This window comes from Rhinolophus sinicus, chromosome 15 (genome assembly GCF_057876585.1).
Source record: "Rhinolophus sinicus isolate RSI-liver-muscle chromosome 15, RSI-T2T, whole genome shotgun sequence".
Lineage (NCBI taxonomy): Eukaryota > Metazoa > Chordata > Mammalia > Chiroptera > Rhinolophidae > Rhinolophus > Rhinolophus sinicus.
The window spans coordinates 85414022-85429126 of NC_142515.1; the positions used below are offsets into that span (position 1 = coordinate 85414022).

The 15105-nt window shown below is 45.3% G+C and overlaps 1 protein-coding gene and 1 pseudogene across 1 annotated transcript; both read right to left on the reverse strand.

Moving 5' to 3' along the window:
* The window catches only part of LOC109439069 (olfactory receptor 7C2-like), a 94094-nt pseudogene that overhangs the window by 28530 nt on the left and 50459 nt on the right, over positions 1 to 15105 (reverse strand).
* Positions 1528 to 5875, reverse strand: CASP14 (caspase 14). The gene is made up of 6 exons (XM_019719265.3): positions 5798 to 5875; positions 4732 to 4881; positions 4410 to 4635; positions 4153 to 4266; positions 3868 to 3971; positions 1528 to 3543 (listed from the first exon to the last, which is right to left on the reverse strand). Exons 1-6 carry the CDS (start codon positions 5822 to 5824, stop codon positions 3439 to 3441), a joined length of 726 nt encoding a protein of 241 aa, XP_019574824.2. The 5' UTR covers positions 5825 to 5875; the 3' UTR covers positions 1528 to 3438.

Genomic DNA, 15105 nt, shown 5'->3' on the forward strand with positions numbered 1-15105 from the left:
GGTCGGGACAGGGGCCGGGTGGGTTGTGAGACGTGACCCAGAGCAATGGCGGCGACCACCGCCACAGCCAGTCCTGCTTCCACAGCTCCCTCCCCTTTGCTGGGACTAGTTGGGCTGCAAGTCTGTGTCTGTGGACCATAGTTCTCAGAACTGCAAATATTCTGTTCTTTTGATCTGATACTGCTACTGTTCTACTTCTAGCCCTGGCCAGGTGGGGGCAGGGCGAGCCCTGGAAGGGTAGGGAGGGGGCGGCTAGTCTCAGTGCCTAAGGCTTCCGTTCTCTGGCCGGCAGTGAGGGCTTAAACCACCATTTTCAGCCTTCTTCCCTCAGTCTTTGCTCTGAGGTCTCTGCTGTGAGCGTTGGGTTCAGCTGTGTTATATGCTGTCCCCTCAGCCCTGTGGGCCATAAGTGGAGCCCTAGCAGTCCGAGTTCTTCCCTCTCCCACAGCTGAGGTAGTTCTGGGATGCAGCGAGCTCGGAGCACTAAGCTAGGTCTGTATCCTGTGCCCCGGCGGCTTTGTCTTCGCACTTCTCCCTCCCCTCCTCCCCTGCTCGCACAATTTGCCCACCTTTAGGTGAATTCAGTAGTGGGCCTCTTTGTCTTGCCTGTCTGCTGTGTAGGTAGTCCTTTGTGGAGTTATAGTTGTTCGATTAGTTGTAAATTCCAGGGGAGATTTCAAGAGGCTCCCCTCACGCTGCCATTTTTATGACATCATCATCCAATAAACGTCAATTTATAAACACAGGCTGCAGGCTGGATTTGGCAAGCGGGTGATAATTTGCTGACTCTTGTATTTGGTGACTCCAAAATCGTTGGGTGTTTAGAGCACAAGTGTGCACATGGGTGGGTGTACAGGACACAGTATGTGCATCACCTCAGATTTGCTTGTCCTTGTATACACACCCCTGCCTCAGCCACTTGCTCTGCTATTCCTACATATAAAGCCCTGACTCCTGCCATGGCTATTACTGCACCATAGGTGAGGAGCCCTGTGCTTACTGCTTAAGAACTTGATGACTCTAGACAAGTCTCTCTCTAATGAAGGGGTTAAACTGGGTCAAGAATGATGTACCATGCTTCTTGGAGTGCTGAGACAAGGAGGACTTCGAGGCTACACCCAGTTCAGTAGAAAAGAGGTGTGACTGATTAGTTATACCTGTAATGAGCACCCAGACAGGGAGAGTTGGCACACTTGCTCCATATCTGTGATCCTGTAAGTAGCTGATCTCCAAGGTCCCTTATGGTTGTGAAAAGCTACAGTTCTGTGTCTGGATACTTTCTTGGGAATATTCTGGAGATGGAACCATCATATAAAATATAGCCACTTGGCATGGAAGAGTGGTCTGTAACTTTACAAATTCCTAACACATCTGCTTTCATGGAAGAGATGGGATGAACTCCTGATTCTCTGTTTATGATAGACACACCTGGGAGGCAGCTGGCCATCGGGAAAAAGAAACCAAATCCATGATGCCTTTCACATCAGCCTCATGGTTTAAGTGCAGAGAAAAGATTCCAACACATACTTTTAAAGTCTGACAACTATTTATTGAACCACCCATTAAGTTAAGCAAAGACTTGTTCCTTGACCTGAAGAAATTGTAATTATCAGTGTCTCATCCTGGGTGAGAGAGGCAGAATCAACTAGAAAGACTATTAGGAATGGCTTTCTGGAATAAGTAGGGGTGGGAGGCAGTGGAAGGGGGGTGAAGGGAGAGAGAGGGCAAGAGAGGGCACTCCAGCTTGGGGGAAATGGTGATAGCAAAGGCTCTGGTGGGGGGAGTGGGGGGGTGAATTGAGCTGATTGCTGGTAGCAGTGGAATAGTAATATAAGGGTGTAAGAAATCGGGATGTGGAGGTTGGCCTTGGTCTGTAAATGATGGGGTGGCATTGTGTCTTCTTGGGTATTCTAGGAAGATCAAGAATTGTAGAAAGTATGAAGGGCAGAGGAGGGCTGAAATGGTCAGGCAGAGAGGCAAGGAAGGAAGTTGGTACAAAGATACAAGCATGACAAGGTGGGACTTGAGCCTAGAGAGTGACATGTAAGGGAAGAGATAACAGGAGAAGTGTTTCAAACTCAGGCTGGGCTGGGCGTGGTGGCTGGTGGCCTATGAAAGTTGTAAGAAGAAGGATGCTGCAGATAAGTGCAGAATTCCGAACTTGGGGTCTGAGGTTGGGGTGCCAGGGAATACTTGGAGGATGGACCAGGAAGAAAAGACTCATCTTTAACCATAAGTTTTCAACGCAGATATGACCACAGATATTTCCGTGGGAAAGGTCTAGGCTGGAGATAGAGAGACATGCATCATAGACTTGGAAGGTAGAGCTTCTGATCCACCTTCCAACCAGTGATGGAATTTCATGGAGGTAACCTTGAATACTGGTTATCAAGGAACCAGTATTTCTAGATATCTTCCAGGGAGCTCCTCCCTCCAAGGTAGGGAGAACTTTTCTTAGGTGGTTCCTCTAATTAGAAAAGTTTTCTGATGGATTAAGACTTAGCAGGCAGTGGAAGGGGACTGGGTTGGAGGCCAACACTTGACCCTGCCCTTGACTTACTGTGTGGCATTTACCAAGCCATTTAACTTCTCTGGGCCTCTATCACGTGTATACAAAATAACAGGGTGACACTAGGGGATGTGCCATAGTTCCAACATACCCTGATGCAGAGTGGTTGGAAGTTGAAACCATGAAAATGGATGAATGGATGCATTTTCTTGGAGAGAAGGCAGAGTCCAGGGCCTAGTGGTGGTGGGGAGTAGGGCAGTGTTAATTAGGAGGGAGAGAAACAGAAAAGGAGGAGGCATTTCCATTAGCCAGAGAGAGCCCCTGGACTAGGAGGAGAATGGGGTTAAGGCACCAGCCTGCTAGCCAAGGAAGGGGGTGTCTTAGAGAGAGGGAATGATTCTTGCTTGACTGAATTTCTAGGAATTGGAAGTGAATCTGTGGGAGATAAGAATGGGTGTGGATTCAGGGAGAGGTTATAAGTCTAGGTGATATTCAGGAGCCCCCAAAGCTTTGACTGATGTAGGAGGTAGTGAGTGGGCATTGGTTTATCCGGGGAAAATGTTGAGCTTTATGCAGTTACATTTGTATTGGTATGATTTATGAAAGATAGAAGATTTCAGATGAGCATAGGAGCAGAAAGTGGAAAAAGCAATTACTCTCTTAGGTTGCATTAATAGATGTAAAGAGTCCAGCCTGAGGGAGGTGATGTTATTGTTACCACTAGGCCTTGTGCTCAGTTTTAGCTGGGTTGCTCTACGCAGGACAGGAACAGATTGAAGGAGTCCTTGCATAAGGAGAGTGACAAAAGGATTGGGTGACATTTAGCTTTGGGAAGAGAAGATTTGGAGGAAGTGATGAGAGCTGCCTTTAAACATCCAAGGGTCAGAGAGAGGCACCTGAAAGGAGGCCCCTCCATTCTCTTTCTACTTCTACTGCAGATAGAGCCGTTTCCGAAGGGTGCTTTGGATTTCAGGGTTCACTTTCTTTGGTTCCCCTTCTTGAACCACCTCTGATTTTGCCATTCGCCGGGTTACCTGTAGCAATAAGTGTGGTCAGCTTGGGGCTCGGCTCCTGGGGGAGTCAGTATAATGGGCTCATGGGGAGAAGGTTAGAGAAGAGGGCAAGTGGGTGTCCCTGTCCTCAGGTGAGTGACTTTTATTGTTTCATCCTATACCATCATCTCTATGTGGAATCGTTGGTTAGACATTCTTGCTATATGTTTTTTTCCTAATCTGCTATGAAAGCACATAACCACTAGAAAATAAAGTTTGCCCAAATGTTGGTTAAACCCAAAGGTTTTGTTTACAGAAATGTATCTGTATTTCATCTAAATGATCTCACATACTGTCCCAACTCACCTCTGTCAGAAGCTCCAGGATAGGTTCTTTTCTCTCCAAGAAAACATCAACCAGGGTCTGGATGAAGCCGGAGCCTTTCCTGTCATTTCTGTAGGAAAGGTACCCTGGGGATCGCAGAGCAGTGGGCTCAGGGGATCGCAGAGAAGTGGGCTTCAATGGGGGTGTGGGGGGTGTGGTGCAAGAGGGCCTGGAAGAGGGTGGGTCCTGGAGGAGTGCTGCAGGGGTCAGGAGTGGTGGGCGAGGTAGGGGAGCAGGAGCCAGCTTGGGTCAGTGGGGAGCACATACCCTCCACGGTGGAGTAGATGTAGAGCATGTCCGTGTGCGTTGGAATGGTTTGGAGCTCGTCTGTAACCACCACAGTGTTGTCTCCACCTACTGTCTCACCAGGGTCCCTTTGTTCTGAAGCACCAAGAAGAGGAAAAGGCAAACTCAGAGAGAAAGATGGGGAAAGGAACAGGTCAGAAAACAGATGAGCAGTGGGGCTCTAGATCTGGGCTTCATGCTGGGTTGGGAACACAGACTGTTCTTGGCTCTGTCCCCACCTCCACGACAGGCCTGCACGATGTACACCTTAGGCTTGGCTCTCAGGGCCTGGCAGTTCTTGTTGTTCAGAACCCTAAAGAGGTCCTCCAGCTCGACCATCTGCTCGTCCTCCGCTTTGAGGTGACCTTCTAGCCCATGCGCCATGAGCACCACAAAAGCACAGCTGACAAAGTCTTTCCGGGCATCAATGGCCTGCCGAAATTTTTCCATCTCTTCCTGGAATTGCTAGAGTGAGAGGAATGGCCAGACTCAAGCGCATCCCTGGAGCCCACCTTCCAGTCCAGTCCCTCCCCCATCAGCCTGGGGCTGGATGCACAATACCTGGGCGGTGGGGTCTTTCTTCATGGTGCTCTCGAATCCCAGCTGCTGGAACATGCGTTCCAGGGCGTCTAGATCCGCCTCAGAACCTTCCCGGGCTTTGGTGACACACAGCGTCAGGGCTAGACGGGCGCCTGACATGTCATATGCCTCCTGGGCCAAGAGATGACAGAAATAATCAAAGGGGTATGGAGGTCAAGCAGAAGCAGGAGATGTGGTCCAAAGAGGCCTGGGGTAGGGTTGCCAGGTAAAGTGCAGGATGTCCAGTGACACTGAAACTTCAGATGAATATAAATACATCCCCACGGTCACACGGGATATACTGACACTGTAAGATTATCTGTTGTGGATATGAAATTCTAATTTGACTTGGTATCCTTTATTTTCTTATTTTTAATTAAATGTATTGAGGTAACATTGTAAGATTATGTAAATTTCAGGTGCACAACATAATTCCATATCTGTATGCTCCCTTGTGCGCTCGCTACCCAAAATTGGTTTCCTTGCTGGCGCCCTGCTCGGTTTTAGTCGTGTATGAACTTGAGAAAGTCACTCCTCCTATCTGAGCCCAGTTTCCAAATATAGACTCTGTGTGTGAGTGTGTGTGTGTGTGTGTGTGTGTGTGTGTGCATGTGTGTGTGTGTTTGTGTGTGTGTGTATGTGTGTGAAGGAATTTGAAGGTCCCTTCCAGTTGTCACACTAGGTCACTTTGTTTCTCTATCCTTTCCAAGAGTGTTGTAAGCATTCCTTTCTCATATGCACAGGTCTCAGAATTTCTGAAGTTAATGCTGAGAATCCTGTCCTATCCTATCTGAGGAAGAAGGACATTCGGGTCAAATTTTCTTTCCAGAAGAGAAGCAGGATATTTTGATAAAGATGTATTAGGGTCGCCCCAACCCGACTTGAGTTCCACCTGAGTCTTTCTCTATTTGAATGATCACAAAGCACTTTCTAGCTCTGAACCCAGGTCAGGATGCCCCCTCCCCTCCACTGTCTCTGAAGCATTCAGCGCTTCACCTCCCCTCTCCCCAGACTCCCATCCCTCGCCCCCAAGCCGCACCCAACCCACCTCCTCCAGAGGCTGAGTATCGCTCATGTCTCAGATTCTGAGTCGGGTTCTCAGCACCCTTCCTTAGCTGATCCTGGGGAGTCAAGAGAAGATGGGTTGAAGGTCTCCACGGGAAGGCAGAGGGGCTTAGGGGATAGACCCTAGTTTGTCTATCTGGATTTTTGAGAGCGAATAGGATCCTAGTGGTGGGAACTTGTTTCATGGTCAGACTTGGGCAAGAGATGACAGTCCACAAAGAGTGTCCTTTCTAGTGTGACACTCCAGTGGTGTCTTTCACCCCGGATACCTCCAGAACTCCTGCTAAGTCCACTGCATAATGTCACCCATCTGGAAATTTCCCTATCCCTCCTTCAGAACCAGCCTGTGACAGACTAGACTCATTACTGGACTGATAAGCAGGGCAAGTGACCCCATGTATTCCCCTCTGCCACCCAGGAGCTGACTGGTTGAAGAGCCATCAACAAGGAGATGCTTCGGGGTTGGGTTTAAAATGAGACGATGATCAGTGTGGGGAATACGACTTTGAAACTCTCCCAGTGAGTCTCTGATCTGAACAGACCAATCCACCTCCCTCCCTCTACCTTGATCCTGAACACCTGTCTGAGTTCTCCATTCTCACCTGAGTCCTGTTCTACACTCTGGCTGAGCAGAATGACTTTTGCCATATTCTTGGCATTTTCCCATTTCCTTGCGTTTTCGTACACTTCCTCCTCAGCCTGAAAATGCTTTTTTATTAGTCAAGACACTTCTCTGCCAATTTGGATGTTATCATGTCTTTCCCTCCACTCATTGATCCATCCATCCATCCACCCACCCACCCATCCATCTACTTATCCACCCAACCACCCCTGTATCTATCTATTCAGCAAATATTTTCATTGTCTATTATGAGCTACACACTATATAAGACAGACATGCTCCCTGCCTTTATGTTATGTAGCTCTAGTCTATGACAGAAAGGAACATTAAATCTCTCACTTTTTTCTGTCTTACACACACACACACACACACACACACACACACACACACACACACACACCATGGAGCCCACGCTGTAAGAAAAGAGAAACCAAATACTGTGTGTGAGAGAGAAAGTAGAAGGAACATGGACTCTGGAGCTGGATAAACCAGAATCAACCCTGCCGTGGCCCTTTCCCAGCTGAGTGAACCTGACATCCCAGTCTTCTCTCTGGGACTCAGTTTTCTCACTGGAGAAGGACCTTAAAAGAGCACTAGATGCTTTACAGTAATGGCACAGCAAGGTCGGTTTAATGATCTCGGCTAACCCACTGGCAGTTTCCTCTCCCTTCTCCGGACTCCCCAGCGTTGCCTGTTTCGACCCGCATTACAGCGGTGCTTTTGATTCTTATTCTTGTGGCTGAGCTGGCAGCTCCATTTTTAGGACTGAAAGCCTGACTTCTTTATCTCTGTCTCCATCAGGGTCACCAGTGTGGGAATGGGCCCAGAGGTAGTGTTGGGGAGACTTTGTTGAGTAAACAAATAATAAACAAATAAACAAATGAAATAAAGGATGGATGGATGGATGGATGGATGGATGGATGGTGGAAAACCAGAACATACATTCATTCAATGAGACGGAGAAAATGAGAGAGAGAGAGAGAGAGAGAGAGAGAGAGAGAGAGAGAGAGAGAGGCTAATGTCCGCCAAATGACTTACTAATTTTAGAAGTAGCTCTGCTTAAAGCCAGGCTGCCTCACCACTCTCCTAGTTGGTGAGGGGCTGGCTACCCTGAGGGGTCAGGCCCATGTACTGACCTTGGAGAAGGGGCTGACAGGCAGGATCTTCTCAGGTTTCTCCCAAGGGTCCTTTCTGTGAATTGGGTAGCACAGCTGTCTGGGCCTTTATTGCCAGCGAGTTTTCTGTCACTTAGGAAACCTCATGATAGGAGGAACACACCCTTGCTGAGGACATGGCGCCAAACGCCCGCGGAATGAGTAATGTTGAAGCTCAGCCAACATCCCCTGGCTAAGGAGGCTGAGGCAGAGCTTCCAAACCAACAAGGGCTTTTATGCCAGCTCCCCACAAAGCAACCCCAGGTCCAGCTCATCTGGCTATCATCAATCCATTGTTGCACCCATTCCCATCTCTTCCACATTCAGCTGTGTAGATACCAACTTCACTTGTTTATGATGTCATTGAGTGTTCAACAGCCTCAAGAGCTTAGCATTGTTTGCTCCCATTTCGCAGAAAAGAAAACCGAGACTCATAGAGGTAAAATGACTGCCCAAGGTCACCCAACCAGTAATTGGCACAGTGGCATTCACACCCAGAGGGTCCAGCCCCAGAGAGTCTGGTCCAGCTGCCTCCATTGATGTTTTGCAGCTGATTCTATTTCTTTCTTCTCTTTCTCATGACCTTCCTCCTTTATTCTTTATTTAAAATTTTTTTTAATTAAAGTTTATTGGGGTGACAATTGTTAGTAAAGTTATATAGATTTCAGGTATATGATTCTGTAATACGTTATCTATATATCACATTGTGTGCTCACCACCCAGAGTCAGTTCTCTTTCCATCACCATACATTGGATCCCCTTCACCCTCATCTACCACCCACATCCCCCCTTACCCTCTGGTAACCATTAAACTATTTTCTGTGTCTATGAGTTTTTGTTTCTTCATTTGTTTATCTTCTTTCATTGTTTTCAGTTTCATATACCACATATCAGTGAAATCATATGGTTCTCTGCTTTTTCTGTCTGATTTATTTCACTTAGCATCATAATCTCAAGATCCATCCATGTTGTTGCAAATGATATATTTCATTTTTTCTTATGGCAGAATAGTATTCCATTGTGTGTATGTACCACAACTTCTTTATCCATTCATCTATTGAAGGACACTTTGGTATTTTCCATGTCTTGGCCACCGTAAATAAAGCTGCAGTGAACATTGGGGCACATGTGTCTTTGTGGAAAAATGATTTTAGATTTTTTGGGTAGATACCCAGGAGAGGGATTGCTGGGTCCCTTTATTCTTTTGCAGCCTTTATTTCACTTTGCTTCACTTCATTTCATTTTATTTAGCAGCTTTAAAGAGATATAATTCACTATAACACAATTCACCCATTTGAAGTGTACAATTCAATGGTTTTTGCTAATATTTACAGATTTGTGCAACCATCACCACAGTCAATTTTAGAACATTTTAATCACCTCCAAAAGGAAACCCTGAGCCTTTTAGTTATTGCCCCAATCCCCTCCATATTTCCCAGCCCCTGTTAACCACTAAGTTGTATTCTGTCTGTATAGATTTCCCTGTCCTAGACATTTCACATGAAATGAATCTTAGTTGTGGTTATTTGTATTTGACTCTTTCATTCAGCATAATGGTTTTAAGTTTCATCCATGTTGTAGTCTGTAACAGTATTTCGTCCCTTTTTATGGCTGAATAATATTCCATTGTATAGATAGACCTAATTTTGTCTACTCATCCATCCATGAACGGATATTTGGGTTGTTTCCACCTTTTGACTATTGTGAATGATGTTACTATAAACATTAGCCTACAAATCTTTGTGTGGATGTATGTTTTCCTTTTCTTTTGGGTTCATATCTAGGAGTGGAATATTCAAACAGTACTGAAATGTATTCAGCAAAACCAGAACATTCCGATTAAGTGCTGCCGCCGCTGTGGAACACAGTCATGGTGGAGCCTCAAAAAAAATTAAACGTAGAATTACCATTTGATAAAGAAATCCCACTTCTGGGTTTATATCCAAAATAACAGAGAGCAAATATTGAAAAGATTTTTGCATACCCATGTTCATAGCAGCATTATATACAATGACCCAAAGGTGGAAGCAGCCCAAGTGTCCACTGACAGATGAATGGATAAACAACATGTGGCCCATCCACACGATGGAATATTACTCAGTCTTAAAAAAGAAAGGACACTCTGACACCTGCTACAACATGAATGAACCTTGGGGACATCATACTAAGTCAAATAAGCCAGACCCAAGAGGACAAATACTGTGTGGTTCCACTTATGTGAGGTTCCTAGAGGAGTCAGATTCATAGAGACAGAAAATTGAATGATGGTTTTCAGAGGCTGGGGGAGGGGGATGAGGAGTTAATTGTTAATAGGGAGAGAGTTCCAGTTTTGCAAGATGAAAAGTTCTGGAGATGGATAGTGGGGATGGTTGCACAGCAATGTGAATGTACTTAATGCCCCTGAACTGTACATTTAAAAATGGTTAAAATGGTAAATTTTATGTTATGTCTATTTTACCACAATAACAAAATTTAAAAAGCTTGCACGTTCTCATCCTCCCAATTCTTCTTTTTATTTCAAGAGAACTCAGGCACCAGGTAGGGCAGTTTCTCTCCAAATCCCCACCTACGTGGTGACTTACTCATTTATAGCTGCTTGTTATATATGTGGGCTCATTCTACTGAATTGTTCTGTTACTTGCTTTGTTCACTTTAGTTGCATGTCTGGGTCATCTTTCTATGCTGGTACATAGGGAACAAACTCATTTTTAATATCTTTTGAAAAAACTTGTTATTGAAGAATAACTACATGCAGAAAAAAAGAGCACAGATAAGTGTGCAGCTCCATGAATTTCCACAGATGAACACATGCGTGCAACCAGGACCTGTTGAAGGAAGAGAATGTATGTGTCCAGGTCTCTGGATTTCCTCTCTTGCTCCCTTTCTTGTCACTACCCTACCCCTGCCTTCCCCCGACACTATGTCGATATGCGCTTCCTGGAAACCATGTTTATGTGAGTTCACAGGCGTGGTTGGCATGTCCTGCTTTCCCACGCGGCCAGAGAATGGCCAGAATGGCCATGTGCCCAAAGAGCTCAGGCTCACCCCCTAGGCACATGCTTGAACTCCTCTTTGCAGCAATAGAACCTTTTCCTTGCTTCATGCGTCTCTTCTCATCTGTGTTACCAGCCCATGGGTCCATTCAAACCTCAGGTCCTGACCTCTGGGGCCCCCCCTTGCCTGTGGAGCTGTAACAGTGAGATCTTATCATGATGAAAGGAGGTGGTGCTGCTCAAAGACTTGGCAATTTCTTGTCAACCCAGACTCCCTTGGGGTGTAAACAACCCATGGGTGCCTGACAAGCTAAGATGAGCTGCTATCTCGTCCAACAGGATTTTGTCAGCCACAGCTGGGAAGACGCCCATGTTCCCCAGACGCTCCTTCCCTTCCGGGGTGTATCGAAGTTTTGCAAGTCACTGAGTGACAGGTGACCAGGTGTCATTTCTCAGGGACCGACTCGGAGCATCTGAAGAATGGGAACTCATCCTGACGACTGAGATTGCACAGAGAAAAGAGGTTTAGAAAAATTAAGCAAGTGTGCTCAAAAGTGGCACAGCTGGGCTCAGAGGACTCCTGAGCCCTCTTATTTTACTTCCTTCAATACCCAAGGGTCAGATCAATGAAAAAGAAACCTAAAAAGGGCTTAGCTACTCTCCCTAGTCCAGCCCGAGAAGGTCACCTGAGCTCAGCAGAATACGTGAGCTGCTCAGCGTGACCTGAAGCAGGTCTGGCAACCAAAGAATTCTCTCTCTGACCTTCTCCACATGTCCTGGGCATCAGTCTTTTATTGATTGAAACCCAACGTAATATAGGCACTGGTTTGAAAGCTTTGCTGCACTTGACAGTCATCTAGGGCTTTTAAACATCTGGTGGCACCGTATACCATGTGGCCTTTTGTGCCTGGCTCCTTTTACTTGAACATAATGCTTTCAAGGTCCATCCATATTGTAGCATATGGCAGAGTTTCATTCTTCTTTATGTCGGACTAATAGCCCATTGTATGGATAGGCCACATTTTGTTTATGCATTCATCCTTTGATGGACAATTGGTTTGCTTCCACCTTTTGGCTACTGTGAATAAGAACAAATAAAATCTACGGAGAGAAAATGAATCCAGGGTAATTGTTGCAAGGGCTGGCACAGGATACATAGACTGTTTAATGGCTACAGGGTTTCCATTTTGGCCCACTCTGCAGAGGCACATTCTGTGGTCTGGCCCACCCCTTGGGCATCTACATGCCTCAGTTGCTCTCCTTCCTACCAATTTCCTGTAGACGTGTATGTGTGTGTGCACACACGCGTGTGTGTAAGGGGGTGCAGGTGGAAGGGATGCAAATAAGTGGGCAATATTCACTCTATAGCAAGCAGATAATTGCGTGGGAGGCACAATAGCATAATGGTCAAAGACATAAGTTTCGGAATCAGACTGTGTCGGATGCCTGACTCAGTGACTTGAATTATGGAAACTCTTGGTGGCTCAGTGTCCTCATCTGCAAAGAAGAGATAGTAATGCCCACCTTCCTTGATTGTTGTCAGGAGTTAATATATCCAAAGCACTTAGAAAAGTGTCTGTTCTTTAGAAAGCACGCTGTTTTACTTTCTAACAACCTCTTGGATCCATCCTTTGCTTGCCAACATCACTTCCTAGTTGAGATGGCCAATATCCATGACCTACAAAGCAGCTGCAGACTTGGAATTGATCTTCATGAGCTGGTTGGTGACCTGGACAAGACCCTGCCACACCCAGGACACCTGCCTTTCACTCGGTACAAGGAGACTGGCTTTGGTCAGCTGGTAGGTGTTTTGAAAACTGGGTGGTATGTGCACTGCATGTCTTTCTCATGATGAGGGTGAAGGAAGGGAGCAGGATGGGGGAGGCGGCCAGGAACTGATACGATCAATGGACTGAGCCAAGTCTCCCAGGGAGGGACCTGTCTGCTTCAAGCAGTTGATAATGGCTATAATGCTGTGCTGTTAATGAGGCACAAGATGAAGATGAAAGAATAATTATCATGTGTTCGTATCATGATCAAGCAGAAATGACAGTTGTGGTTACACTTGCGAGGAAGAGTCACAAATATGTTTTCGTGTTCAGACATGGGTTAGGAAAAAGATGGGAACAAATGAGTGAGAGAATCCCAGCCAGTGTGTGAAAAGGTGCCTGGGTGGAAAATTGCTTCTGGAAAAGGGATTATAATAGAATTGCCTGCAATTCTGTGGTGTCAAAAAGCTTATGATTGTTCAAACCCCCAACCATCTCTGGCCCTAAATCTATATTAAGGGGAAGTGAACTTTGGACTCTGCACCCTCCCTCCCCAAGGTTCCATCTCTTTTGCCCATTTAAGATGTATTATTGGGGAGAGATGGGCAAGGAAGACACTCCCAAAGGTAAAGCCAGAAGTCACGGGGGACAGCGGACAAGGAAATTTCTCTAAAAGAGAAGAATGAAGTGGGAAAGTGAAACTATCAATCTATCCTTAGCTTATCCAAATTCCCATCATGGCTAAACATGCATAACACATGTGACTGTCAGATAAACCCCTTGCATCCTGAAAAAAACCACACACACAAAGCGCACCTGGTCTTTTCTTCAGCCGCTCAATCGTTTTTCTTAGCACTAAACCCCAAATAGATTAAATGTTGGGCCCTGTGGTAGGCAGCTTCTGACATGGCTAACAGTGTCCCATCTCTTGGTATTCACTCCCTTGTGTGACTTGCTCACCTCGAGTGTGGATTGGACCTAGTGACTCACTTCTACTGCGTAGAATATGACAACAGTGACAGGATGTCACTTCTGAGATTAGGTTACAAAAAGCTTGCGACTTCTCTGTCTCTGGCTTGTCCCTGTCTCTGTTCTCTGTCTCTGGCTTGTCTCACTTTCCTTGGTTTTCACACATTGAGGACGTGACTGCCATGTTAGAGAGGCCAGTGTGGCAGGAAATAGAGGGCAATCTCTGGCCAACAGCCTGTGAGTGAGCCAGGAAATACAACCTCCCCCAGGCAAACTTTCCAATGAGACCACAGCCCCAGCTGCCATCTTGACTTCAGCTTCATGAGAGACCCTGCGACAGAAGACTGAGAGATGATACATATTGCTGTTTCAAGCCATTGAGTTTTTGGATAATTTGTTATATAGCCATAGATCATGAATACAGGCCCATATGTTGCCGCCTCCTTAACAGAAAACAACGTATTGCTGACATTTTGCAGTGCTGACCTCTACACAGAACCACTGTGAGGAACTATTATGTTGTCTCCACCAATTAGAATGCTGAACATAATAACCATACTTTTGTGGTTAAATATATGTCTATTAAATATGTCATATCTTAATGCTGAGACAGCCAGTTCTCTGAAGGCGAGACTCCCTTGCAAGTTAACAAAACAAGACACAACATGTTTTCAGCCTTCAAATTTACTCCTGAGGTTTTCAAACCATTTAAAAACTGAGATATAATTGACATATAACATTGTGTCAGTTTAAGGGGTACAGGCATACCTCTTCCGATTGCGCTTTGCAGATATTGCAGTTTTTTCAAATTGAGGGTCTGTCTGGCAACCCTGCATTGAGCAAGTCTATTCATGCCATTTTTCAGATGAGAGTTAGCACCTTTAAGCAATGAAGTATTTTAAGTTAAGGTATGTATATTGGTTATTTTAAGACCTAGTGCTATTGCACACTCAATAGATTACAATATTGTGTAAATATAACTTTTATATGCACTGGGAAACCACAAAATTCACATGACTTACGTAATTGCGTTACTCGCTTTATTGTAGTGGTCTGCAGTACGTCCAAGGTCAGCCTGTACCCCAGAGTGATTTGATCCATTTCTGTTGCAGCGTGATTGCCGTTGTAGCACGAGCTAGCCCCTCTGTCATGTCCCATAATGACCATTTCTTCTAGTGGTGGGAACAATTAAGATCTAGCTTCTTAGCAAGTTCAATGTTTAGAATATAGTTTTGTTGTCTACAATCACAGTGCTGTGTATTAGATCTCCAAGACTTATTTATCTACGCTTTGCAAGTATGGACCCTGAAACAACATCCTGAGTTTTTCTTGAGCAAAAGGAGCCTGCTCTATCGCCGGAGAAGAAAGCCTTTAACAGTCTGCCTTGAAAGAGTTGCCATTTTCTGATGACCAAGCACTGCTCAGTGTTAGCTCCCCATTTCATCGTGGGACTTTATTTAATTAACTTGTCTTTTAGAGCTTTTTAAATTACATTTATCGGGGTGACATTGGTTAGTAAAATTATATAGGTTTCAAGTGTACAGTTGTATAATACATCATCTATGTTTTGCATTGTGCTTTCACCACCCAGAGTCCATCACCATCACCATATACGGAGGGTGCCAAAAAAATGTATACGTATTTTAAGAAAGGAAAAAACTGTACTGAAATTGTAATACTCAATATATACTGATAACAAAAGGTGAATACAAGTCACATTTGACTTCTGCAATTACAAGAGTTGCTCAAAGTGGTTCCCATCAGTGTCCAGACATTTCTGATTA